This window comes from Chiloscyllium plagiosum, chromosome 42 (genome assembly GCF_004010195.1).
Source record: "Chiloscyllium plagiosum isolate BGI_BamShark_2017 chromosome 42, ASM401019v2, whole genome shotgun sequence".
Lineage (NCBI taxonomy): Eukaryota > Metazoa > Chordata > Chondrichthyes > Orectolobiformes > Hemiscylliidae > Chiloscyllium > Chiloscyllium plagiosum.
In genome coordinates, this window is record NC_057751.1 from 9,750,430 (window position 1) to 9,778,407 (window position 27,978).

Sequence of the window (27,978 nt, forward strand, 5' to 3'; positions counted from 1 at the left end):
GTTTCTATTCTCTAAACTTCCAGGGACTGATAATGGGCAGTGAGGCAGGGAGCTTCATGCTGTAGCACCAATAGCCAAAATCTTTTTCACAGAAAGAGTTCAAACTCTAGCCTCTCCCTGTTGGACTCCCTGCAAGGTCCCAGTTACTGTTCAGGTTGGAGCAAATAGCATCCCAGACTGGGTGGCAACAATTTCCAGGTACTGACCTCATCAAGGGCCAAACATCTGCTATTTGGTTAAAAATTCTGCTCTCCCCTTGTATCCAAGACTCTCTCATCAAGATCTAACCTGCAATTAACTTTCAGGCTTCGCCTCACAAACGACAGCTTGTTCTGTTCTTTTATTTTTCATACAAGCTGCTGCCCACAGTCCAAGTTCACAGATCCAAATGAAAATCAATAATGAAATATTGGCAAGGTTATTGGAGATCAAATAAACAGTAAGAAACTGAAGGATGTGAGGGCCAGAGCTCCTATTGCATGGCCTCACACATCAACGTGTGGTTATGTGGATGAAATACCATATGGTATCGGTGCCACTGTGTCCTAACAAGAAGCTAATATCAGCAGACAATGATGAGTTCTGTCAGGGTGACAGATGGTGTACAACAAAGAAACACATTGTTCACTGTCTGGTTGTTATTGTCTCATTTGTGATGTAAAGTCAAATGTTTATTTACACATCCAATTGCAAGTATTATTCCTGAAAGTCATTGTTGGTGGAATGGGTGACTGCACGAGCTTTGTAGTATCCCACTTATCCTGTAGGGACCAAATTCTGTTCTCACGTGTTGAGATTGCTTCTTCGTGGACCTTTCTCCTTTTACTTCTGTCCGGGAAACAGGTGAAAATTAGCTGGAAAATAAGGATTGGGTTTGACCAAGTTTTGTTTCTTCCACTTCCCTTGATTGACAGTTTTTGGTGGGATGTGCCACACTGCTTTCTTTTCTGTTAATTATGTCTTGAGCCCATTTGTCATAACACCATGTTGCAATATCACCACACGAGGGCGCCCTCTGCCTCAGTGAGTGATTCAGATTGCTTTTCCAACATCCAGTTCAGGAGGTAAAGCATTCTCTCCCAGTGAAATCAAAGATCATTAACCTTAAAACAGACTCCATTCCCATATTCATTGCACTCCCTTGCTGCGATCTCAAGATGAAAATCACCATTCAGAACTTGTATGTCCTATATGATCTTGAACTGAGCTATTGTCTGGTACAAGGGTGCCAACAACCACAAGAACTTGATCTGTCTTTTCAGCTTTAATCCATCGTCCATGAAATCGAATTCTTAACTGATATTATCTGTAAATCTGGCTATTCCAAACAAGGCAACAGGAGAAATACAACTCAATTGAAGTTCCATGAACCTGTTTTAAATGTGGAACATTTCATTCCACAGTTTCCTTGGTTAAATCAATATTCTTTTCCTATTTTAGTCCACAATCCAAAAATAAAAGTGATTCACAGAATTTTGAGGCATGTGGCTTGACACTACGAAAGGTTCAATTCACAATGTTCATTAAATGTTAAACGATGAATGAATGATTTTATTGTCATGTGTATTTTACAGTGCACAATGCAGTAAAAGACAGTGAGAAGTTACCATTGTCACCGTGATCTGGTGCCATTTTGGACAGTTGAAGGATTTTTTTAAAAAGATATAGCTTGAAGAGAGTCCATAACTATTCTCCCGCTTTGCCACTTCCATTTGGATACAATCAATGTCCATGTCCCATTCCTCAGGCACTGTCTTATACCACTGGGTCTACCTTGCCACTGTTGCTTCTTCCAATGTAACAGGTGATGCTGGGTCCTGTGCTTGATACCCTGCCAGTTGCCTTCTTGACATTACTGCCAGAGCTCTCTTTCTGCCCTCACCAGCCACCATATCGCTGTCTGCCAGAGTTCCACTCCAGGCTCACCAGCCGCCACACTCCAGATTCTAACAAAGCTACCTTCCTACCACGTTCCACATCAATGCTGCCATAACCAAGCTCTTCCACAGTAGGTAAGGAGATGCAAAATCTAAAACAAAAATAAACAAGAAAACAAAAGAAAAAGCGGACAAAGTGGATTTGCCTTGGGGTCAGGAGTCTGGACGCTGCCTGCCCTGCCACTGCCATCTTATGGACCATATCAGCATACAGGCTGAGGAATTTTGCACAGTTTCCATACCCTTGGTATACTCTGACTGAAATGCCATTGTGACATTTTCCCTGTTAGGCGTCTCAAGGCAGCTGCCCCAACCTTCAGTGTGCCTTTGCCACTTCCTCTGGGTGCTCACAAGTCCAAGTCAGCAGCATTTAAAATCGTTGACAGATTTTTGCACAGGAAGACCAACAGGTTTCAGGCAGATGAACAAGGAGGCATCAGATGCAATCCCAATTCTGCTACCTGGGCTCTGGAATTCCCTCTCTAAACTTCTCTACATCATTCTCCTTTGTCATTGAAGGTGCTCCTTAAAACCTCAGGTTTTAACTTAGCCGTCTATCCAAATATTACCATACACAACTCAATAACAACTTTTTATCAAATGCATTTCCTGAAAGACGGGACATTGTTAATAACCTGGGCTCTGCTGCAGCTTTTTCAGTGCAGTGAGCACTTCCGCACAGGCGCAATACGTCAGATGACGATCACGCTGTGCGTCATGACTTAGGTTCGTATATTTACATACATACAGCGCTGGTTTTCGGACATAAACCTGTCAATGACAACACACCTCAATTAAATATTAAACAATCCACACAGTTAGCTTTCATTAGTGGTCATACTTCCCCTGAACTACCACAGGATGGTCGGCTGCGGTTTGGTTCACCCTGACCTAACACGGGTTTGTTCAGCGCCAGAGTCCTGACGGTGAACCAGGACGGACGATCCTTTCTTTTCAAATGAAAATGATGATTGGGTTTGTCACGCTTTAATTGTGTGAGATGTGTCTCCTTTTTGTTACGTGCCGACACATTACCCATCTGATTTTTTTTGTTGCGGAAGGATTTTGTTTCTTGTTAATATTATCTTAAGTAATTTAGTTTCGCGTTCGTAAAGCCTCTCAATTGTTACTGGTTATAACTGTCATTGTTTTAGTTTTGTCCAATGTTTTTGGTTTTGTTCATGAGGCAACCAACTTTTACCCAATATCTTTATCTCCTGTTTAAGTTTTTTACCATCTTTTAAATCTACATTATGTACATATGTAGTTGTTTAAGCAGTTTGGTTCTGTTCATTCCTTGCACATTTAGAACGACCAAACATTGGGGTCTGACTTTATAGTTGGACCAAACCCAAAGTCATTTCTTTATCAGAGCTGAAAATGTGTTGCTGGAAAAACACAGCAGGTCAGGCAGCATCCGCGCAGCAGGAGAATCGACGTTTCGGGCATGAGCCCTTCTTCAGGAATCAATCGACGTTTCGGCCATGAGCCCTTCTTCATTTCTTTATTAGGCAAGGTACTATTTACATATATTTGAAGCACCGGGGAGAGTCTGATAATTGAATAGGCTCCCATTGTAGAGCCATAGAGATGTACAGAAAGGAAACAGACCCTTCGGTCCAGCTCGTCCATGCTGACAGAAATCCTCACCTAATCTCATTTGCCAACACTTGCCCCAAATCCCTCTCAACCCTTCTTATTCATATACTCATCCAGATGCCTTTTAAATATTGTAATTGTACCAGCCTCCACCACTTCCTCTGGCAGCTCATTCCATGCATGGAAGACTTACTATTTAGGTCCCTTTTAAGTCTTTTCACCTTAAACCTATGCCCTCTAATTCTGGACTCCCCTACCCTGCAGAAAAGACCTTGGTTGTTTGCCCTATTCATGCCCCTCATGACTTTATAAAGTTTTAAGGTCACCTCTCAGCCTCCGACATTCCAGGGAAAATAACCCCAACCTATTTTGCCTCTCCCTATAGCATAAACACTTCAACCCTGGCAACATCATTGGAACTCTTTTCTAAACCCTTCCAAATTTCGTAGCGTCCTTCCTAAAACAGGGAAACAAAAATTGAATGCAGCATTCCAAATCTGGTCTAACATATATCCTGTACAGCTGCAACATGACCTTCCCAGTCCTATACTCAATGCATTAACCAATAAAGGCAAGTGGACCAAATGCCTTCTTCTCTCTCCTATTGTGGGAGAAAAACACCAGTCTCAGAGTCAGAATCGGGATTCAATGACAAAGAAACTGGAGCTCCGGGGAGAGAGAGATGTCCGGCAGGACGGCTATCAATTGCAAGCCTTCTCTCCCCCTTGGAGCACATGTCACAATATTTTATACATCTCATGGGATAATGGTCCAGATATGGACTCTTTGTTTGTGCAACATAGTTTGTTTACAGAAAACATTACAGAATCATTGTCACTTTCAGAGGAAATTTACAGAGTCATTGTCAGTTTCAGCAGGTACGCATCATTGCTGCAGTAACTGGTCGTGATCGTTCTTCCTGAGACGGAAGATCGTTTCTCATTACTCCAGATCTAAGGTCTTGTACACAAGCAGTCTCAGGTAGTTAACCTTTCTATTGAAGGTGGTGGCTGGACTTCGGCGGGCAGTAGATATTACTGATGTGTATTCTCTCCTCCACCTGCTTTAAACTTATCTATGTTCTGTGTCTATTGTGCTGGTATCCTGTTGGCCTCAGGCAGTACCAGTGTATACTTCGCTGTACTTTTCCATGTAATGGCTCAGTGGCCATCTTGTCTGCTAAGTGACCAACTTATGGCTCAGCGGTCATCTTGTGTCTGTGTGCCCCGTGTTAGCATGCCCTGTCAACTCCTACTTCACTATCTACTTGTGACTCCACTTTCAAAAAACTGTGCATCTGCACACTTTTTTCACGTCTACTTCCCTTGTCTCATTTTCTCTTATGACAAAAAAGGGACATGTCAACACAGCGACAAAATTGACTGAGCAACTGAGTAGAGTGGTGAATGGTTATTTGGACAGGAGGAAGATTCTTTTGTGAGGTTCTTTAGCACTTGGATCCATACTGTTCTTGATTAGATTACCTACAGTGTGGAAACAGGCCATTTGGCCCAACAAGTCCACACCGACCCTCCAAAGAGCAACCCACCCAGACCCATTCCCCAACATTTACCCCTGACTAATGCACTTAAAACTACGGGCAATTTAGCATCGCCAATTCACCTAACCTGCACATCTTTGGACTGTGGGAGGAAACCTACGCAGACACAGAGAGAATGTGCAAACTTCACACAGATCGTCGCCTGAGGCTGGAATTGAACCTGGGACCCTGGTGCTGTGAGGCAACAGTGCTAACCACTGAGCCACCGTGCTGCCCCTTGACATCTATATTTCTAGACTGAGACATTGACACACATTACATGAAATTTGTGGATTAAACTAAACTTGGAAAATACTGCAAACAGCAAGGTGTTTAACTCCAATCGACATACAGTTGTCCAATTGATTGAAAGAATGGGCAGACAAAAGGCAGATGAAATGTAATGGAGAGATGTGTGAAGTGATTTAATTTGCTGGAAGGAGAGACAACACAAAATAAAGGGGACATTCTAAATATTCACAAATCAGAGATGCTGGCAGGGTCAGATAAGACAACAATTTCAAATGTCTGCAGGCTGTGGGGCCTTTATAACGGGAGCACAGAAAACAAAAAGAAGGAAGATGTGACAAATCTGCATAAAACACTGGTTCAGCCTCAACTGAAATGTGGTATTCAGTTCTTGTCACCAGATTGAACCATGTTTGTATTTTTGCAGCATGGATAAAGACCATTCAGCTAATCTCTTGCTGTGTGAAGGGGGCCCATGCAGTAAGTGGGCTCCGCTGACGCCTCAGCTCAACATATGGATATATGACCGGTATACGTACAGACCTGTATGTTCAAATGATAAATTCTGATCTCTGTATGCAAAGAAATGGAATGTTTATGTATGTATGGCATGGCCAATTGTACAGCTCATCAAAATATTTTATGAGTAAAGTATATTTTTGAAATAAAAATAAAATTGCTGTGTGAAGGAGCTATTCACCTCTGCCAGACCCCAGTGACTTGCTGGAGTCCTGCACATTCTTCCTTTTCATTCCTTCTGGAATGCTTCATTTGAATCTCAGGCAACGCATTTCAAATCCAAACCACTTACTGAGTAAAACTAAAAAGATTCTTCTATCATGAGTTGATTCTTTTGGCACAAAGGTAGAAATGACTGGAGAAACTCAACAGGTCTGATAGCACCTGTGGAGAATAGCAGAGTGAATGTTTTGGGTCCAGAACAATTCAGAACAAGGGTCTGTTTCCTTGCTGTACATCTCTATGACATTACAATGGGAGCCTATTCAATTATCAGACTCTCCCTGGTGCTTCAAATATATGTAAATAGTACCTTGCCTAATTAAGAAATGACTTTGGGTTTGTTCCCACTATAAAGTCAGACCCCAATGTTTGTTTGTTCTAAATGTGCAAGGAATGAACAGAACCAAACTGCTTTAACAGGAAGTGTTTGGAGGGATATGGGACAAATGCTGGCAAATGGGACTCGATTAATTTAGGATATCTGGTCAGAATGGATGAGTTGGAATTACAGGACTGTTTCTGTGTCGTACATCTCCATGTACAGCACAGTGGCTCAGTGGTAAGCACTGCTGCGTCACAGTGCTAGGGATCCGGGTTTGATTCCAACCTTGGGCGACTATCTGTGTGAATAATTGCACATTCTCCTCGTCTCTGTGTGTGTTTCCTCTGGGTGCCCCCGTTTCTCCCCACAGTTGAAAGATGTGCAGCTTGGTTGGATTGGACATGCTAAATTGCCCATAGTGTTCAGGGATGTGTAGGTTACGTGTATTTGGGTGCTGAGGATTTTCGATAGAAATGTGGAGGTCTAGGAAGTGGAGGGAGGAGTCTGAGACGGTCCAGGTAAATTTGAGGTTGGGGTGGAAGGGTTGGGGTGGAAGGTGTTAGTAAAGTGGATGAACTGTTCAACCTCCTCGTGGAAGCACGAGGTAGAGCCAATACAATCATCGATGTAGCGGAGGAAAAGGTGGGGGATGGTGCCCGTGTAGCTGCGGAAGATGGACTGTTCCACATATCCGACGAAGAGGCAGGCATAGCTGGGGCCCATGCGGATGCCCTCCTTTGGTTTGGAGGAAGTGGGAGGATTGGAAGGAGAAGTTGTTAAGAGTGAGGTCAGGGGTAAATATAGCGTAGAGAAATGCATCCAGATGGGTTACTGTTCAGGGGGTCGGTGTGGCTTTGTTGGGCTGAAGGGCCTGTTTCCACACTGTAGGGATTCTATTCTATGACTAAGCGGCCTGCTGCTGTTATCTTTTCCACAAAATGTGTTTCATTCAGACAATTTGGAAACAAAAACGTGCAAACATTCCAATTTGAACATTACAGCTTTGGCAAAGAAGTCCAAACTACCATTGCAATTACCTCCATCTTTAGAAAATACATTCCACCTCACGTATGCATTTCAAACGATAAATCACCAAAAGTGCACCCAGACAAAGTTCTCTACACAGTGCAAAGAATTTCCCTTTGTGGTGCCTCACTCCCTCGCCCATCTTTTTTTGCTGAACACCATCCAGTATTTGTTTGGCACAGTGTGAGGGAGATTCCAGTTCCCAGCCCTTTGGGTCCTCCCCAACAGCTGGAGGATGTCTTCTCTGCCACCGCCACGCTGTCCGGCTGAAGTATCACTTTCCCAAGGGGTTGCGCCGCAGCCCGGCTTGCGATGAACGTGCGCCACCCGGTGGCCGCCAGGCCTCAACTGCAGCCGGCGGTGATGTGTGATGTGGGGTGACAGCGGCCCCCGAGCGGTCGGAGTGAGGACTGCAGGTCTTCCTCCCATCAATCTCCGCGCGGGGGGGGGCGGGGACGTCCAGGTCTCGCGAGAAGTTGCTGGCGGCCGGTTGCCATGAGGGGCAAGATGGCGGCGGCTGGTGTGTGAGGCGGCGTGTGGCTCGGCAAGGCCCCAGGGCTCTCCTCGCTCAGGACGGAGCCATGCAGCACGACGATGTGAGTTTTGGGTGGGTGGGGTCGGGTTGTCGTGTTGACCTTGTTCAACACGGACATGCAGTCGGTCCCAGTCCCACGTGGGGGTGGTTAGGGTTAGGGTTCATGCCCCAGGCTCCTGCTGATAAAAGATGCACTTCCTCAGAGGGCCACCGGACCCCACACCTTCACTCTGATTGCTCTCCGCAGGTGCTGCCAGAGCTTTCCCAGCAGGGTCTGTCCCTTTTCTCTCGGTCAAAAGCTTTCCCCGTCCCGCCTCCATCAGGACCCTTAGCAAGAATGCCCACGTTCACTCCTGATTTGGACGTGCCGGTGTTGGACTGGAGTGTACAAAGTTAAAAATCACACAACACCAGGTTATAGACCAACAGGTTTAATTAGAAGCACACTAGCTTTCAGAGCGTCGCTCCTTCGTCAGGTGATAGTGGAGGGCTCAATCCTAAAACACAGAATTTATGGCAAAAATTTACAGTGTGATGTAACTGAAATTATACACTGAAAAATTGATTAAGCCTTTCATCTGTTAGAATACCATGATAGTTTCACTTCTTTCACTCCATCAGACTTGGAATGTGGGCAGAGAGGGTGCCTGTGAAAGGGTGTTTTTCTGACTAGGGGAGGTCTGTGAGCAGTGGTGTTCCCTCAGGGTCAGTGCAGGGAACACGGTTGTTTGTAGAAATGATTTGGATGAAAACGTCAGTGGACTGAGCAGTAAGTTTGTAGGCAACATGAGAATCGGTGGACTGGTGGATTCCAGCAGGATATAGTTCACCTGGAAAGTTGGGCAAAGAAGTGGCGGTAATTAATCCAGACAAGTGTGCAGACGATGCATTTTGGAGGTCAAATGAAAGAGTGTACTGTGCAGAGGAACCTCGATTATCCGAACAAGATGGGCGAGCGCTTTTGATGGGCTATTCGGTTAATTGATTTCCTCTGGAGCTCGGGGTTTTCTATGAGGTCTGCTCCCCGTTTGGGAGACTAAACAGTAGCGCACCATGCTCGAGCCCCACCCCTGTCTGCTCCCCAACCCCATCCCCATCTGGCCCCTAGCCCCAACCTCATTTACTCCCGCCCCTGCCTGCCCCAACCCTGTCCACTCCTGCCCGCACCTAACCCCATCCAACACCGCCCCCCGATTTCCGGCTAAGCCGCGCCCCCCTCCCCTGGCACCTGAACTGCACACCAGTAGTAAGATTGCTGCTGCCTTTGTGGGGTAAGTCTCCAAATAGCGCATGCAAGCACACACAGCTTTTTACTGCAACTTTTTGCCCTGTACAGGACAATGTTGGAGAGATTGCCTGGGGATGAGGGGTTTAGGGATCATGCCTATGTAGAACTCCAGGAAAAGTGTTGGGGGAGAGAGAGAGAGGCTGAGGAGCAACCTCAGAAGTATCTAAAATTATGAGGTGTGTGCATTGGGTGGATGGTTGGAGTCTCTTCCCCATGATGGAAATGTAAAATACAAGGGGGCATAGATTTAAGGTGACAAGGGAAAGTTTCAAAGAGGGAGGAGATGTACAAAGCAAGTTTATTTACCCCAATAGTGGTTGGTGCTTAGAATGTGCTGCCAGGGGAGGTGGCTAGAAGTAGATGACAATAGCAAAGCTTGAGGCATGTCGACAGACAGGTGAACAGGCAGGGAACAGAGGAGACTGACCATGTGCAAGCTGTTGGAAAAAGTTGAGAATAGCATCATGGTCGATAAAGACATTTTCAGCTAAAGAGCCTGTTCCTGTGCTGTACTGTACTCTGTAATGGTGACGGTGTCCATTGTGACACAAACTAATCTGGTTCACAAATGTTCTCGAGGGAAAGAAATCTGCTTTTTTTTTTGCCAGTTTGGCCTACATAAGCCTCCTGATCCACAACAATGTGGTTGACTTTTAGCTGCCCCTGAAATGTTGACTTTTAGCAAGCCCCTCAGTTCAAGGCCAATTTGCAAATCTTTAGTGTAAAACAGTGTGAATGTCTTTGACTTTGGCTCATTGTGATTTTGTGACTTGAGTGCCTCCCTGAGCATATGCTCCTTGAATAAAGTAGGCAGTTCCAATCATCACCTCACTGGAATGATGTGATCACCTTGGAGGAGTTCAAGGGGAGCCATACAAGGTGGTGGTCTGAACTTTAGTTTTGGTGGAAAAATGAGGTTCTTTGTGCTTGTTTTCTGTGGAACAGATGGAGGCTTTTAGGTGATTTCATTCAGGCTCTGAAATCACGCAGAGGGTGGTACGTGTATGGAATGAGCTGCCAGAGGAAGTGGTGAAGGCTGGGACAATTGCAACATTTAAGAGGCATTTGGATGGGTACATGAATAGGAAGGGTTTGTAGGGATATGGGCCTGGGGCTGGCAGGTGGGACGAGATTGGGTTGGAATATCTGGTCGGCATGGACGAAGGGTCTTTTCCGTGCTGTACATCTCTATGACTTTATGTCGTGCACCAGGAGAATATGTTGGAGAAGTTAAGTGTATATTACATCAGCTGGGTGATGTAAGGAAACTTGGAAAACTCCCTGCAGCCCTGTCCGGAAATGGCACAGTTGTTCTGCAATTTGTTTGCAGCAACATTATATGTTAATTCAAACAAAAATGGTTTCACAATGGCTAGAATTATCTTATCCACCAATTATTTCATGTTCCCAGGGATGTTCTTCATAATCTTGACACTTTCTGCTGAATTTAGTTACTTTTCTCTGAAAGTTAGATTTGCTCATTAGAAAACAGCAAGATTAAAATTTAACATGTTTCTCTTTTCTAGGTGCTTTGGGATCTTATCGGAAACAAACAGTTTTGTTCCTTCAAAGTGAAGTGAGTAAAGATTCCCAGAAAAATAAATCTGAAATGCGTCTTCTTCTGGAAAGTTATTTGAATTGTCTGCGACTGGCTGGGATTTGGCCTCTTTGAATGTTGAGCTGGCTTCATTTCTTCATTTCCTCATTTCCTTCTGTCAGACTCAAGCTAAGTGTTTTGTATTTCATGAACAGGGAGAAGCAGCTGTCCCTTCTGAATATGCACCTTTGTGCTCAGGAATGCCCTGAATCCTCTCACCACCCCTCCTCCGTGTATGGGAGGATCTGGAAGCTAATGGACCTCTTTCGTATTGGTGCCTTGTCAGTAAAACAAAGCAAACTCAGTTGGATCGAAGACACTTGTAGCCATTTAGCCCGTTGCACCCAGGATGGCTTTTTGAAGGAGCAGGGCGAAAGTGAGGGCTGCAGCTGCTGGAGATCAGAGTCTAGATTAGAGTGGTGCTGGAACATGTACAGCAGGTCAGGCAGCATCTGAGGAGCAGGAAAATCGACGTTTCCGTCAAAAGCCCTTCATCAGGAATGAGGCAGGGAGCCTCCAGTGTGGAGAAATAAACGGGAGGGGGCTGGGGCTGGGGAGAAAGTAGCCAAGATTACAACAGGTAGATGGAGGTGGGGATGAAGGTGATATGGTGGAGCGGATAGGTGGAAAGGAAGACTGGCAGGTAGGACTGGTCATGAGCATGGTTCTGAGCTGGCAGGTCGGAACTGGGGTAAGGTATGGGGAGGGGGAATGAGGAAACTGGTGAAGTCCACATTGATGCCCTGGGGTTGAAGTGCTCCAAGGCAGAAGATGAGGCGTTCTTCCAGGTGTCGGGTGGTGAGGTAGAGGTGGCCCAGGACCTGCATATCCATGGCAGAGTGGGAGGGGAGGTTGAAATGTTTGGTCACAGTGGTGGGCTAATTGGTCCGGGTGTCCCGGAGATGTTTCCTAAATCTCCCTGCGAGAAGGCATCCAGTCTCCCCAATGTAGCATCGGAAGCAACGGATGCAATAAATGATATTGGTGGATGTACAGGTAAAACTTTGGATGTGGAAGACTCCTTTGGGGCCTTGGATGTAGGTGAGGGAGGAGGTGTGGGTGCAGGTTTTACAATTCCTGCAGCGGGAGGGGAGGGTGGGTTGTTGCACTTGGGCCGTGTTGACAACTTCATTCTGTCTGCAGATCCATGTTTATCATTCTCAACGACTTCTCTGGTCCATTTTAAAATTGTTCACCAAAGGAGATTCTTCCAGCTTGTAGTCATAACAGCGTTTTATGAAGAGTCATTTAGAATTGAAACGTTAGCTTTCTTTCTCTCCATGGATGCTGCCTGACCAGCTGTGATTACCAGCATTTTTTGTTTTCAATCCTAACAATGTTTGAAGCTTTTTCCTTATCTTTTCTCTCCCCCCCCCCCCCCCCCCCAATCCTTTGCCAAGTATTTTATGTTTGTGGCTGCTGCCCATTGAATAATTTTAAACAAGGTTACAGCCTCTATCTCTGAGAAAATGAAGACTGCAGATAAGAGTCAAAAAAAGTGATGCTGGAAAAGCACATCCGAGGAGCAGGACAATCAACATATCGAGCATAAGCTCTTCATCAGGAATGGGGAGGGGGGTGTGGTGGCTGGGGCTGAGGGGGTAGGGAGCTCGGAATGTGAAAGGTAGATGAAGGTGGGGATGATGGTGATAGGTCAGAGAGGAGGGTGGGCCAGATAGGTGGGAAGAAAGATGGACAGGTAGAACGGTTCAAGAGGGCAGTGCCAAGTTGGAGGGTTGGATTAGGGATAAGGTGGGGAGGGGAGGAAACTGGTGAAATCGATCCCATGTGGTTGGAGGGTCCCAAGGCAGAAGATGAAGTGTTATTCCTCCAGTCGTCAGGAGGTTAGAGTTTGGCAGTGGAGCAGGTAACCCAAAATTCACAACCTGACTGACCCGGTCGACCCATCGTCTCCGCCTGCTCCTACCCCACCAAACTTATCTCCGCATACCTTGACAGCATCATGTCCCCCTTGGTCGAGGCTCTTCCCATGTACATGCAGGACGCCACCACGCTTTCCGTCTTCTCCATAACTTTCAGTTATCCGGCCCCAACACTTCATCTTCACCATGGACATCCAGTCCCTGTACACATCCGTCCACTATGACGAAGGCCTTCAAGCCATCCGTTTCTTCCCCTCCCACCGACCCAACCAGTACCCATCCACTGACACACTCATTCGATGGGCTGAACTGGTCCTCATCGTCAACAATTTCTCTTTCAAATCCTTCTACTTCCTCAGACCCACCCGTCTCCCATCATCTCTCAGCTCCACTCCCCCACACACCTGATGAAGAACTTATATTGGAAATGTCGACTCTGCTGCTCCTCACATGCTGCCTGACCCTCTGTGCTTTTCCAGCACCTCACTTTTGACTACTGCCTCAATCTACTCTGTCATTATCCAGTAGCTTCCCTTCCAGGGAACAATCATAATTTTTCATTCAGTCTTCCAAAATAAAGTTCTTGCAACATGGTAGCAACAGCTAAATCCCCCCACCCCCCATGTGCTGCCGTGCCCAGATAGACATCGAAATAACAGATTGATATTTATTCGTGACAAAATTTGAAGTGCAAAACGTAGCAAATGCTTTCCAAACATTGGAAAATGTATTTTCCAAAAAATTAGCATGAACTTAGATTGAGAGAAGTGTGGAGCAGAAGAGGTTAATTCTTAGGTGTCTTTCGAGAGTGTGGCTGAAGATGTTGCAGACCTAAAGGATTTCTGTTCTGGTTTCTCAAAGACACATGGTGTTTGGAAACCTCTGGCCTTTAATTTAAATTGTGGTTGGGCTTCTTTAGTGAGGAACAAAGAGCATGTAAGAAGTCTCCCTTTCATCTGCTGAAGGTGACTTTTAAACAGGGTATTTTTCTTTTGCTGGAACACGATCTCTTGCCTTGCGGTTGTCGTTTTTTCGTTTTGATCAACTGACTTGTGGTATTCAAACCAAAATGTTGTTTATCAAGTGTAAATTGTAAACTGTCTTCCATCATGAACTGTCTCCTTACCATGTTAAATGGTGTCAGCTTTCCATTGTCCCCATCTCAGTGCTCTGGCCTCAAACAGCATAAGATGCAACCTCTCCTTCCAGTCAGTCTGAGATAACAACCTACACGTACAAGCCTGTTCGATTCCTTGCTTCATCTTGCTGCAGATTCCTGTGTTTTCCAGAATGAGACCTTCTGGAAAATATTAGGCTGAGGCTTCCCATCCAATACCCGTCACCAGTTTATACTGTAATGTGTTTGATGTTTGACAGCTTCTTTGAGAACAAATGCTTCATAACTCTTTTCATGTTGATCCTCTTTCAATCCCCTGCAGAACGAAAACGCAGAACTTCTGTCGCAATGAGTACAATATCACAGGCCTGTGTAATCGGTCGTCCTGTCCTTTGGCCAACAGTCAGTATGCAACCATCAAAGAGGAGAGAGGTAAGCAGCCTGACCTGTGATTCATATCATCTTTCTACTGTTGTGTCAAACTTTAACCCGTATTAACATATAAACTAGGAGCAGGAACCCATTGAGCCTGCTGTTCTGTTCAGTATGATCATAGTTTATCATCTGTTCAGTGTGTTCCTTCCATGTTCTCCCCATTATAACACCTTGAACTCGTTAAGTCTCCAGAAACCTTTTTATTTATTTTTTTAAAGATGTTCACTGATTCTCCACTGCCTTCTTTGGTCGAGAACTCGACATGTTCACCATCCTCTTAATGAAGAAATTTCGCCAAGTCTCAGTCCTCAGTGGTCTACCTAGTGTCCAGATGCTGTGAGCCACTGTTCTTGAACCCCCCCTCCCACTGACAAGAGGGATGTCATCCCTGTATCCAGGCTATCTAGGCCTATCAAAATTCAGTGAGAATCCCTCCTATTTTTCTGAAGCCTATAATCTTCTTGTCCCAGGATTCAATGGAGTGAACCTTTCCTGCACTGCCTCTCTGGCAAGTAACTCCTTCCTTCGGTGAGGAGACCAAAAACACATACTAATCCAAGTCTGGTATCACCAAAGCCCTGTTGGTCCAGGAAGACAACCTAGCTCCTTTACTCCAAGTATCTTGCAGTCAAGACCAACATACTATTTCCCTTCCTAAATGCTTACCTTATTGCTCAGTTTCAATGACTGGTATCCAAAGACATCTAGATACCTTGTGTGCCAACATTTCCCATGCTGTCACAATTTACATAATCATTCTTTTGATCATACTGAAGTGAATAATTTCATACCTCAGCAATAACCCCAGCTGATGTTACTGGATAAGTCTGAAATCTGGCTTGACCGCTGATTTCTTTTTAAATTTTATCAGTTTGTATTTCGCTGAACAAAAGCATGCAGTGCTACATATTTGGTTTTAACAATAAAGCCGGAAGTTTATTACACAGAAGAGAAGGTGAAATAGAATAAACCAAGCTATTTATAAACAATACAACACAAAATATTTCAAGATGCAGTAAAAATATGATCCCACCTATCTATCCCATGTTGCTGCATGACAGTACTCAAATACGCGACAGCATTCCCATCTCTGTCTTTTGGATTGACTTGACTGTTTTTTCCAGATAACCCCTTCAGAACTCAAGGCAAACGCTACCTGTGTAGAATTTTCAAACCAAGATTCTTAGACTGAGGTGACCTGTTTCCTAACTTGGCTGAACTGACCCCTTTCTCCTGAAGAAGCTGTTTCATCCATCTAATTTCTGTCAGGACCTGTGCTTTTCGTTCCAGTTCACCCTTTCAAACTGAGTTTTTGGCCAACGGGAAAAAAAATCCTGATCCTTCTGAACTGAAAGCAAGCTCAAGCTCATCAGAGTTTACTCTGTCTGCTCATAAAACTCTCCCAACATAAAGAAATTGTCATTATCACCCCACAGACACGCTCTCACTCCCTGGTTTGAAAAAAAAAGTATGGTTCCGGAAATGCTGACAAGTTAGTCATTATATGCGCAGACCAAAACCCACATGCCATGTTATTAAAATCCAAATTAGAAATATTTCTAATCAAATTAGACTTATCCATGTATCACTCCTCAATTTGTCTGAATTGCACTGAAATGTCTTTGAAACATCCTCCTCATCACTCATAATCAGTGTTCCCACTAAATTTCTTCTGCAAGGACCTGGAACACGACAAGTTGTGTTATGACTTCTGGTGTTCGATGCTGTAAATGGCATGGCATACGGACCGAAACCCACATGCTGTTGGGGCAGGTGTCGAATGGTATTATTACCAGGTTATTAATCTAGAAACTCATCTGAAATTCTAGGGACCTGAGTTCAAATCCTGCCATGGCAGATGTTGAAATTGGAATTTAATAAAGAGTTTGGAATTGAGGGTCTAATGAATATAAAACCATTGTCAATTATCAGAAAAACCCATCTGATTCTCTATTGTCCTTCACGGAAAGCAATCTGTCAACCTTACCTCACCTGGCCGACAGATCTACAGCCATGTGGTTGACTTTTAACTGCCCTGTAGGCAATTTGAGATGGGCAACAAATGTTGGGCAAGCCAGAGACACCCACATTCCATGAGTGATTTGTCAAAAAAAAAGAAAATATTTTGTTCATAATGTTTGTGAAACATTGCAGAAAGTGAAAAAAAAGTTCAAATTTCTTCAGATAGCTAACAGTCTGAAGTTCCTTAGTACTACTGCAATGCTCTTGATATTTCCAGCATTTATAAGGTGTGAAACTGTTTCAGCTGACTTTTGGAGTATTTTGTATGCCTGTTTTTGTTGGAATGCATGCAGGGTATATATCTCCTCCCTCGCAGGTTTTCCATAAGATAAACTTGATATGTTGTATCCTGCAGGTCAGTGTTTCCTGTACATGAAGACAATAGAACGAGCTGCTTTTCCATTTCGATTATGGGAGCGGGTAAGCACAGTCTGTCTGAGCTGGGGAAGTTACCTTTGGTGTGATCATCTTGTTCGCAGTGAGAATGAAATGTTGTATGCTCACAACATAATGAGAAGAGAACACAACAGAAGAGGTGCTAAATGAATATTTTTCGTCCGTATTTACACAGGAAAAAGACAATTTTGTCAAGGAGAATATTGAGATACAGGCTATTAGACTAGACGGAATTGAGGTTCATAAGGAGGAGGTGTTAGCAATTCTGGAAAGTGTGAAAATAGATAAGCCCCCTGGGCCAGATGGGATTGATCCTGGGATTCTCTGGGAAGCTAGGGAGGAGATTGTAGAACCTTTGGCTTTGATCTTTATGTTGTCATTATCTACAGGAACAGTGCCAGAAGACTGCAGGATAGCAACCCTGGTAATTATAGACCAGTGAGCCTTACTCCAGTTGTGGGTAAAGTGTTGGAAAGGATTACAAGAGAGAGGATTTATAATCATCCAGAAGGGAATAATTTGATTAGGGATAGTTAACACGGTTTTGTGAAGGATAGCTCGTGCCTCTCAAACCTTAATGAGTTCTTTGAGAAGGTGACCAAATAGGTGGTTGATGGTAAAGTGGTTGATGTGTTGGATATGGATTTCAGTGAGGCGTTTGATAATGTTCCTCATGGTAGGCTATTGCACAAAATGCGGAGGAATGGGATTGAGGGTGATTTAATGGTTTGGATCAGAAATTGGTTAGCTGAAAGAAGGCAAAGATTGTGGTGTTCTGCAAGGATCTGTTTTGGGTCCACTGCTGTTTGTCATTTTGAAAACAACCTGGATGAGGGTGTAAAAGGATGGGTTCGTAAATTGCAGCTGGCAGTCAGGTTGGTGGAATTGTGGACAGTGCCAAAGGAGGTTGCAGATTACAGAAGGGATATAGATAAGCTGCAGAACTGGGCTGAGAGGTGGCAAATGGAGTTTAATGCAGAAAAGTGTGAGGTGATTCACTTTGGAAGGAACAACGACAATACAGAGTACTGGGCTAATGTTAAGATTCTTGGTAGTGTGGATGAGCAGAGAACTCTTGGTGTCCACGTGCTTAGATCCCTGAAAGTTACTACCCAGATTGATAGGGTTCTTAAGAAGGCATACGGTGTTAGCCTTTGTTGGTAAAGGGATTGAGTTTTGGAGCCATGAGGTCATGCCGCAGCTGTACAAAACTCTAGTGCAGCCGCACTTGGTGTATTGTTTACTCTTCTGGTCACCGCATACTAGGAAGGATGTGGAAGCTTTGGAAAGAGTGCAGAGGAGATTTACCAGGATGTTGGAATGGAGGGAAGGTCTTATGAGGCAAAGTTGAGGGACTTGAGGCTGTTTTCGATAGAGAGAAGAAGGTTGAGAGGTGATTTAATAGATGACCAGAGGATTAGATAGGGTGGACAGTGAGAGCCTCTTTCCTCGGATGGTGATGGCGAGCATGAGGGGACGCAGCTTTAAATTGGAGGGTGATAGAGGACAGATGTCAGAGATAGGTTCTTTCCTCAGAGTAATAGTGGTGTGGAACACCCTGTCTGCAACAGTAGTAGACTGACCAACTTTAAGGGCATTTAAATAGCCATTGAATAGACATATGGATGATAATGGAATAGTGTAGGTTAGATGGGCTTCAGATTGGTTTCACACGTCGAGGGTCGAAGGGCCTGTACTGCGCTGTAATGTGATATGTTCTGACCTATCAGGATATCTGTCAGAGAAATAGATCTTGGTGAAATATTTTCCTTGCTTAGTGTAACTGATCCTGTGACATTTAGTCACTTGGCTCACTGACATAACTGCACTAAGGGGATACTGAACACCGTGAATCCTCTTTTACAAGAGTAAGAATAAAAATAAGTCCATGCACTTGAGGTGCGAAATAAACAAAACACGTGATGAGCAAGGAATAAGGTGCATGTGATATACATTGAGAACATCTTGGATGGATGAGGTGTATGCATGGGATATAGGAATAAAATAAGGGAACAGCTCATCAGTTAAATGAGGAATGTGCTATGGACGAGGCCAGGCAACCCAGACCATAACTTTACAATTTGTTTGTCAGTGTACAGTGAAAATTAACTGGAGTAAGTTAGCTAAGTTGACTACTCGGTTTTAAAACAGACACATTTATTCACAAAATTACACAATGAAACACAAATAACAGAATAAAGAACCCCTACAGAGCTCAGTCTATCCAAACTAGACTTAATTATGCTGTTCCGAATATACACAACAGTCCCAATAAGCAAACCCCTTTAAAGAACAGTTTAAAAAAAAAGGAACAGATGCTTACATGTTGAAGTTAGAAGGCCAGAGAGAGAGAGAGAGTTTCCACACAGCTCACTGTTGAACTCCTGACTGGTTCTGGACTGAACTACTCAGCTGGAGAGCTGACCACTCCCCTCTCATTTTACAGGTAACTTCTAAAACATGACAATTTTGGCTTGAAGTCTCATCTGTTTACATAGCAACAAAAAGACTTCTTAATACCTTTTAATCTCTGTATCAAGCCAGTCTAATCAGAACCGGAAGTGTTTTATTACCCCTCTGAAAAAAACCAAGGACGCAGTATCTGTGGGAAAAGATTTGCTAACCCACGTTAGGCCCACAAAAGCCAAATTGGCCCAACTGTACCAGAACACCCAGAATTCCCAAGCAACTCACAAGCCGAATCAGACTCCCCGCAGACAAGGGAATATACTTTAAGCTCCCATGGACAATGATAGATCACCACAGATATCTCGAAGCCCCAAGGGCAGTTTCACAACCCAGCAATAGCAAAACCACACAAAGAGCAGGACACACACAGAAGCACCAGCATGGACATGCTCCAGACACAGGACAATGGAAGCACCTCACCACTTCAGAAGAGACCTACCTGTGAAGAGGAATGGACAGTTGGTACTGTCAGGATGTTGCATTGTGTGAAGGAACAGGGGATTCATCTGATATTTGTTTACCAATTAGCAACCTTGTAACTAAATTACTCCATTTCCAGATTCATTGTAGTTTCCCATTTCTTAATCAGTGTCATTGTGCAGCCTTACTCTAAAACTGGTCTCATCCTCAGCTCTGGGAAGAGAAATCTGATCTACCTGTCAGTCCTGTGTTAGCTGGTTTGTTTTCTCTCCCAGCGATATTGCTTGCAGTAAACTGTCAATTCACTTTGAGCTGTGTTTTGTGATCTCTAACGTATTGGGCACATTCCTCCGACAGTATCCTTGAGAAAAGGAACAGCTTTTGGAAAAAAGGGACCAGCTTTGTGATAAATGTCATGCACAGTGTGTAAGCAATAGGTTTATGAGGGATAATATTTCTGAACCTTGATGGATTCATGAGTTACTGTGGGTGCAGTTAGGACTAAACATTATACATCGTATAAGTTAAACCCTCAGATGATCACTGCATTTTGGAAGCTGTTCTGCCATTATCCACTTGTGCCTCGTGCAGTGTTTCATGTTTTGCTGATAGAATTGCTACTTATTTATCTGTTTCCAAAAAGTACTTCCATTTCAGCAATTGCCTTTAAATGCAAGTTTGTTCAGCTCAACGCCTTCCTTGCTCAATATATTGCAGGTCAAGTTAAGTAAGAATTATGAGAGAGCTCTGGAACAGATTGATGAGCATCTTATCTACTGGCCTCGCTTTATCAGACACAAGTGTAAACAGCGTTTCACAAAGATCACCCAATACCTGATCCGTATCCGCAAGCTCATCCTAAAGAGACAGTAAGTTTGTTCTGGAATGTGGTATGAGCTTTGGTCTTGGTTTGTTTGGAGTTACAAACAAGCTGTTGCTTTGGTCTTGGTTTGTTTGGAGTTACAAACAAGCTGTTGGTTGGGATTTGGGCTATTACTGCCAGTGAGATGGAGCTTGAGGAAGACAGTCATCCAAGGTGCAAGGGTCATCTTTGTAAGTGCTGATCAGAGAGGGGCACATAATTGTGGAGGTGAAAAAGATATACTGACGTTGGGTCCATTTGTCTCTCAGCCAACTATGGTTACCTGGTTAATTTGAATATTTCCTGGCTCTTAAGGGTCTGAAAAACATTACTCAGGCAAGGAATGTAATAACATTTCAATTCTGGTGTAACATTGGCAAGCTCCCTCCAAGGTAGTTGATGGCTTTGAGCGAGGTAGCATTACCAACTGGACCATGCAAAAGGATCATCACTTTCTGACTCTCGACTTAGTGTGACAAAACCAACTTGTGTTAAAGCAGAGACACAGCCTGCTGCTGATTTCTCACTCACTGACTTCGACTTGTGTAATTTTAACCCTGTTCCTTTCACTTGTGTTTCTCTTTAGGAGGAAGCTGGTACCTTTAAACAAGAAGGTTGAACGGAGAGAGAAACGGAGAGAGGTAAGAGTATTCCTGCACCCTACGTGTGGTGTTTGCGATGGACCTGGGTCTGTGACTTGGATTGTTGCTGAGTGAAATCTTATTGCTTGGTGGGGATTTGTTTGAGACTGTCAAGGTATCCCTGACTCTTCTCAATGTGTGTTCACCTGTTGACCTGATCCAGTCGCTGGGAACCATCACTGTCATGTGATTTCTGTCAGACTTCATCCAATGCAGCTGGACAATCCTAGAGCACTGGAGCAACTTCTTTAATTCATCCTGTCAGCCTTGCCTTTTCCAAGAACATAAACCTTTTTAATTCCCTGTAGCTCTCCAATTTTTTTCACTTCAAGCACTGATCCAGTTCCCCTTTGAACGTCACTATCAAGTCTGTTTTTGTTCTAAATTGTGGGAGCCTGCTCTGTGAAAGAAACTCTCCTTTTTTCCTGTCATCATGAACCAGTGCACTCTGGCTCACAACCTTCCTGACACTGGCTATGCCACTGTTAAAACACAGCATAATTTTAAACACTTGAATTGTAATAAATCACACTGGAATCTTCTTTTCTCTAAGAACAATTCCAGTCTATCCAGATGTAATGGACCAGGCCAGACCCCCTCAAAACATTTCAGGAAAGTGGCTTGGACTCTAACCTTTCTAGTTGTTTTAAGCAGGTGTAACATGGATATTCCAGGAGGGATGCAGCTGGCCCAAACACCTAATTTTAAACAAAACAGAATTTTTTTGCAAGATTACCGACTGAAACACAAACAAAAAGAGAACAGAATAAAGAATAAATTAATCTATCCGAATACCCAACTGACTATCTCAAAATAATGATGCTGTTCCAAATACTTGCAACAAATGCTCCTTGGCATGAAAGGTAAATTTAAACACAGCCTCTTACAGGAGAGATGTCAGAGTGGGAGGATCAGCATGGACCTGCTTCTTTGGGTTCAGAACCTTCACAATTCTGCTTGCTAAAACCAAACCAAACCAGAGTAAAGCTGAGCTGAGAGAACTGGCTGCTCCCCTTTCATTGTACTCGTGCCTTTTTAAAACTTGAAAGCTTTTTGCTTGAGGCAGTGTATGTTAGCTGAAATCAAACTGGCCCTAAAACCCTTCAAACGGAGACCTCCCGGAATCTCTGATTTTACGACCTCTCTGGAATGAAAAAGGTCAGCATAACCTTGTTAAAGGAGCAACATCATTACACAGGTAACTGAAGTCCCCCATCCTTGAAGAAAATCTTGCACTCTGTCTATCCTTATGTGATCTGAATTGAAGGAGCTGCACTTTTTTAGTTTGTGGTAATTCTTCTGGGGTGAATTTGGCAAGGGCAATTAGGTTCTGTGCTGGAGGAGTATGAGGCTGCAGCGTAATTGTTGTTTTCTTTCAGGAAAAGGCTCTGATTGCAGCTCAGCTGGACAATGCCATCGAGAAGGAACTGCTGGAGCGACTCAAGCAAGGGACGGTGAGTTGCTGAGCTTCATTAGCAGAGATCTGAACTCACAACAAGTTTTTATGGAACTAACTGAGAGTTGTATCAGAAAATGACAACAATTGATGAACTTAAAAATGTGTTGCTGGAAAAGCGCAGCAGGTCAGGTGGCATCAAAGGAACAGGAGAATCGACGTTTCGGGCATAAGCCCTCCTCAAGGAATCCTGAAGAAGGGCTTATGCCCAAAACATCGATTCTCCTGTTCCTTTGATGCTGCCTGACCTGCTGCGCTTTTCCAGCAACACATTTTTAAGCTCTGATCTCCAGCATCTGCAGTCCTCACTTTCTCCAACAATTGATGAACCATTGGAATGATGGTTACATGGTTAATTCCTTGCATGTGTTGAGGAATAGTGTGCTGCAGGGATTGGAAATGCTAACTCGACTCATGGGTGGTCTCATAACTGGTTCTGATAAGAAAGCCTGAAGAGTGGGATGAATGTTGCTGCTGTGATTGAGAGTGCAGCCCTGATGATCTGAGTTTGTAACAGCTTTCTCTTGTGTCCCATCAGTATGAAGATATCTACAACTTCCCTATTCATACTTTTGATAAAGCGCTGGAAAAGCAGGATGAAGAGAGTGAGACCGACTCTTCGGAAGAAGAAGATGATGAAGTAAGTGGTGGTCGAAGTTGAAAGGAAAACAAAGCTGTCCAACCTTACATTTGATCTCTTGGATTCTGTTACAGTTTTATTGGGATTACTTTAATACTGGAAACCTAGGTTCCTCAGTTCTGCCTCCTTGAACACAACTGGTTTGGTGCATTGTTGTCAAACTTATGGGCAAATTGGGAAATCTGTTGTTGATCATTTTTGCTCATCAGAAAATGAAAACTCTGAAATAGGCACCGTCCTAGGCAGTGGTCTCCGGTGTTCATATCGGCATGATTTGTACTATTTTGCATGTGAGCAGGATGGATGAGGATTTTTGATTTTCATTTGTGGTTTTAGCTCCCGGGTTAGTATTTATATATTAGACGTGTGGAAAACAAGGGTGAAATTCCAGACTTGGCACCATGGAAACAGCAGCCTTGATTGTCCGGATTAAGAAGCTCGCCTCGTTGTCAGGTTCACCAGTCTGAGTCAACAACACAAACCTGAAGCATTAATGAACATTTCCAACAGGGAGTATGGTGGCACTATCTGTATTCCATGTCTTAATTCAGAATGTACCTGTCTTGGAGTCAGGGTAGATGAATTTCTAAAGGGAATTTGAGAGTCTAGGTCATAGAGAAGGAGTGGTATTTGCAGGGTGAAACTGGCTTGAGACTGGGGGATGTGGTTGGAAAACAAGACTGTAAGAAAGGCAGGGGAAGATTTGGACTGTTGTGGGTCTAGAGACAGGGAAGGGTCTAGAGGGAGAGTGAGTGCATTTGGCTGTAGAGTGACCTTATGTCTCTTGAAAGAGAAAGAGAAAGGGAAAGGTTGTGGGTCAGAAGAGAGGGTGCGAAGGAGACTTTGGGCAGCGATGGTTTGGGTGTCTTTCATATTGAAAATATTGACCGCATTTTCTCTGCTGAAGTCAGAGCTGCAGTTAGATGGATTGACTTTGATATAACTCTGAGCAAAATTTGGGGAAAGATTGAGTTTCATACTTAATGACACTCTTGAGTCACTGATTACGTGAATTGCATTCACCTCAATTGTTCCCAAGCCATTTCCACAAAAATCCATGTTTGTAGCTGAAACCATGTTACTGTTGCTTGCACCACAATGGGCCAATGATTTTACTTCTCCAGTGCCATATACTGTCCAGAAATTTGAGATTGGACAGGTAGGTGACATGTTGGAGTTACTGTCAGTCTCAAAATCAGCAAGCTCCTTGTAACGTGTCTTTCTTTCTCTCAACAGGATGTTGGTCAAGTGGAATATGTGGAGGGTGATGAAATAGACGAGAGTGACCTGAGTGACTTGGAGGTATTTGGCTCAGTCGTGCCTGAATTCTTCTCATTTTGGGGGAGGGGCATATGATTGTTGTATTACAAAGGATGGGGTGTCAGTGGTGAGAGTGGAATAGAGCATGCACCCATTTTTAGTTGATTCCTGAGTAATTGAATGAAAAATGCTGTCTTCTGTTGGAAATTGTCAGCCATCTCAGCTGAGGTACGACATCCCTTTGAACTGTTTAACTGCAGAGAGTTTTAATACAATTGTCTGCATGAGAATTTGTTCCAGGTACCAATTTAAGGCCAATCTCTGCAGCAAACCCACCCTATTCATGAGTCAGGTCTTTTCTATAATGAAAAATCTCTTCAGAAAGAAACATGTTCATGATATGTGTAACACACTGCCCTGTCAGTTGTAGATTTTGGGTCTGCCTTGATACTCTATTAACTGTCTGGTTTTAATTTTAGGGACAATCTATAGGATTAAGGAAGTTACGTTAAAATACTTAATTGGGCTCGGTTGGAATATTGCATCCAGTCCTGGGTGCCATACTAATGGATTAATGTGAAGACACTCGAGATAGTGCAGAAAAGATTGAGATGAATTGTTTCAGGATGAGGAACTGAGGTAATGTACTAAGATTTATGAAGTTTGGAAAGCAAGAACAAGAACACATAGATTAGAAGTAATTGGTGGAAGATGCATTTAAGACGGGAGGAACATCCTCATGACACAGTGAGTGGTTATGATCTGAATGCATTGCCTGAGTATGTAGTGGATGCGGGTTCAATTGAGTTATTTAAAAGAGAATTAGATGATTATTTTAAATGTGAAAACATGCAAAGTCATGACTAAGTCCTGGAGAAATGGCATATGGTAAATTGCTACTTTACAAAGCCATGACTCACTGGGGTCTTGCAATGCAAGTTAAACCCCATGATTCCTGGAGTTGTCACAGAAGTTGAGGTTTTTAAAAGAAATATCCAAAATCCCTACAATGTTCAGATCCAGATTGATAAAATACAAGGAACTTGACAAGATATCACTTTATTACAGGTCATTAGATTCCAGCCATAGGTAACAATTAAGCTAAATGAAGTGAAGACTACAAATTAAAACTTGCAACACCCTATAAATTCCCCCTTGCAGACATAAACAGAGATAAGAATAAGTACAGGTATTGTGGGAAAACGGGAAAAGCAGTTCCATCGCCTTTGTCCACGTGAACTTTTGGGTTGGATCTTGCTGATGAGAACATTTCTCTGAAACCTTTTTCTGGATGTTTCTCCTGCTTTGCAAGAGGCACAGTGTGGCTGGTTCACTTGTAAAAGGGTCTCTGACTTAACCAATTCAAAGTCACAGCTTGTATTAACCGCCAGAGGAAAGATAAGCTTGTTTTCTTGAGGTTTCAAGTGATTTACTGCGGAGAGTTGAAAATTTCTGACTGCTTCAGACCTGCAGGTTTCTCATCTAGTCTGAGCTTCACTCTGTCCTGTTCACAGCCCAAACTTTTTAACTAACTGATGAGCAGTCATCCAGTTGTTGGCAGACAGGGTATCTTTGTCATTCATAATCAGTCCCTTGTCCACAAACCTTGGCTCCAATTCACCTGCACATTGCTAGAACCCACAGCTACACAAACAGGGTTCGCAGTAGATATCACATTCTTTGCTTTCAAAACATTCAGGCATCCTTGTGAATCCCCAGGTTTTAAAATGGTTCTTTGGCATTTTAGAAAAAACACAGAAAGACATCGTCTTTACCCAACATAGACACACTGTGATGATTCACCTCCTTCAGTGGTGCTGTAAAAAATTTGCCGTGCTTTGAAATTAATTTGATTAAAGTTTGCCTGCATTCCTGCTTCTGCTCACCATAGGTGGCATGTTTGTGTGGGCATGGATGAAGTCAGCTGTGATACATTGCTGCTTCAGCAGCCTACTTGCAATTCCTGATTTCAGATGACAAGTCACAGCTAACCATGTGGCTGAGGAAACAAACTGTCCTTGGAACTGTCCCACTTGGAGCTTTCCCGATTGAAGGAATGTGTGTGTGACAGAAACAAACAGGAAAATCCAGGCAGTTTTTGAGCAGCTTGGCCCTTTCTTTGCTTTGTGCAATGGTGGATGTACTATTGTCATGCAATCCGTTGTTGAGAAGCGGCAACTGGCTGACTGGAATTGATTTTTGACACATACACAGGACAACCTGGAAGGAGAGGAGGAGGAAGAGGAGGAGGAGCAGGAGCAATCCAGTGATGCAGAGGAACTGGAGAAAGAACCCTCCACATCCAAAGGCAAAACACCGGTCAAGGGCCCAGCCCATAAGAAGCGACCATATGTGGAAATTGAATATGAACAGGAAACAGAACCAGCAGCCAAAGTGACGAGCTCGTGACCACTTTGTAGTGCTGCTTGTACTGAAGGTGAGGAATTGTGTTAACTCCATTGTAAAGACGTTGTAAAGCAAAGCAGCTTCCTGGTCTCCACTGTGGACGGGTTTCATTGCTGCTTCCAGTTATCATGGCCTTGATTGCACAAAGCAAGAACTATTCTTCAAGATTCTTTGTGTCAACTGTTCATTTATATTTTCTCCATTTGTTTTAATTGTTCTCATTTCTATAAAACTATGAATAAAAGATGGGACTGATCTTTGTATAGTTCCAAAAAATGTCGTTTGGACAATTATCTACTTAGATGCCAGCGGAAATCTGTCCAACCTGAACTGCTTGACAAAAGCTCCTTGAAATTGTGATTCAACTAACTACGTTGTATTTTCATCAGATTTCGGTCTCTTGCGTGCAGTTAAAAGGATATGCAAAAGGTTCAGAGAATTCTTGGATTCTTTGAAATCCTTTTGGAGTGGCGTTCTCATTGGATTGGAGAGTAAATGGTAACACACGTAAACCTGAATCTTCCTGGTCGATGCATTACTATTGGGGGGGTGATTAATTGCACAGGGCAGCATCAGGTTCTGACATTTCCTAACTCTCACTGGAAATGGAATTATAATTTTAACAGAGACTAAGGAATTGCCACGCTTGGGAGGTGCCGTGATAAGTTTTGGAAACTTGGCTGTTTTTCATTGTAGTGACCAAGCTCTCCTAGGTCAGATTAGGTACAGTTAGATTCAGAGTTCAAGGCTTTTTCCTGTGCATTGACATCAAGCACACATGTTGTGCCTTCTCTGAGCTTACATCAGCTTCAGAGTACGGAAGGGGATTGCCATTGAACACATCACTGTAAGGTTGCAGTTGTTCATTAGTCAGTGTGGAGAGCAAGGTTGAGACTTCAAGTGACAGGCCACTGGAGTACATTGTTGCCAGCTTTGTGCTGTTCTCTTAAATGGCACGATTCACAATGTGCTGGCATCGAACCAAGTCTGGCACCAACACATTTGAGCTTGAGCAGTAATGAATAAACATGTTAATGTGGCTGTAGTGACTTGGTAGATTATTCCCCATGCCCGGATCCAGTTTGCATTGTTTATCCTGAAAGCTGCATTTGCAATGAGGGTAGACACAAAGACTGG

At 43.6% G+C, this 27,978-nt stretch overlaps 1 protein-coding gene and 1 non-coding gene across 2 annotated transcripts; both read left to right on the forward strand.

The window, feature by feature from the left end:
* The first annotated feature begins 2,880 nt into the window (after window positions 1-2,880).
* Window positions 2,881-2,982, forward strand: LOC122543247. Its single transcript, XR_006309972.1, has one exon. It is a non-coding gene; the product is annotated as a small nucleolar RNA U13 (small nucleolar RNA).
* A 4,912-nt stretch (window positions 2,983-7,894) lies between these two features.
* mak16 (MAK16 homolog (S. cerevisiae)) lies at window positions 7,895-27,121 on the forward strand. Its single transcript, XM_043681348.1, has 10 exons — window positions 7,895-8,010; window positions 10,764-10,813; window positions 14,157-14,266; window positions 16,647-16,711; window positions 20,294-20,445; window positions 21,025-21,079; window positions 22,459-22,533; window positions 23,074-23,175; window positions 24,412-24,477; window positions 26,650-27,121. Exons 1-10 carry the CDS (start codon window positions 7,996-7,998, stop codon window positions 26,842-26,844), a joined length of 885 nt encoding a protein of 294 aa, XP_043537283.1. The 5' UTR covers window positions 7,895-7,995; the 3' UTR covers window positions 26,845-27,121.
* Window positions 27,122-27,978: the final 857 nt, after the last annotated feature.

What these genes read in the sequence shown, in the direction of transcription:
- mak16 (XM_043681348.1), top strand. An exon ending in AACCATCAAAGAGGAGAGAG is followed by an intron (nt 14,267 to 16,646) that starts GTAAGCAGCCTG and finishes TGTATCCTGCAG; the next exon opens with GTCAGTGTTTCCTGTACATG. An exon ending in GGAGAGAGAAACGGAGAGAG is followed by an intron (nt 21,080 to 22,458) that starts GTAAGAGTATTC and finishes GTTTTCTTTCAG; the next exon opens with GAAAAGGCTCTGATTGCAGC.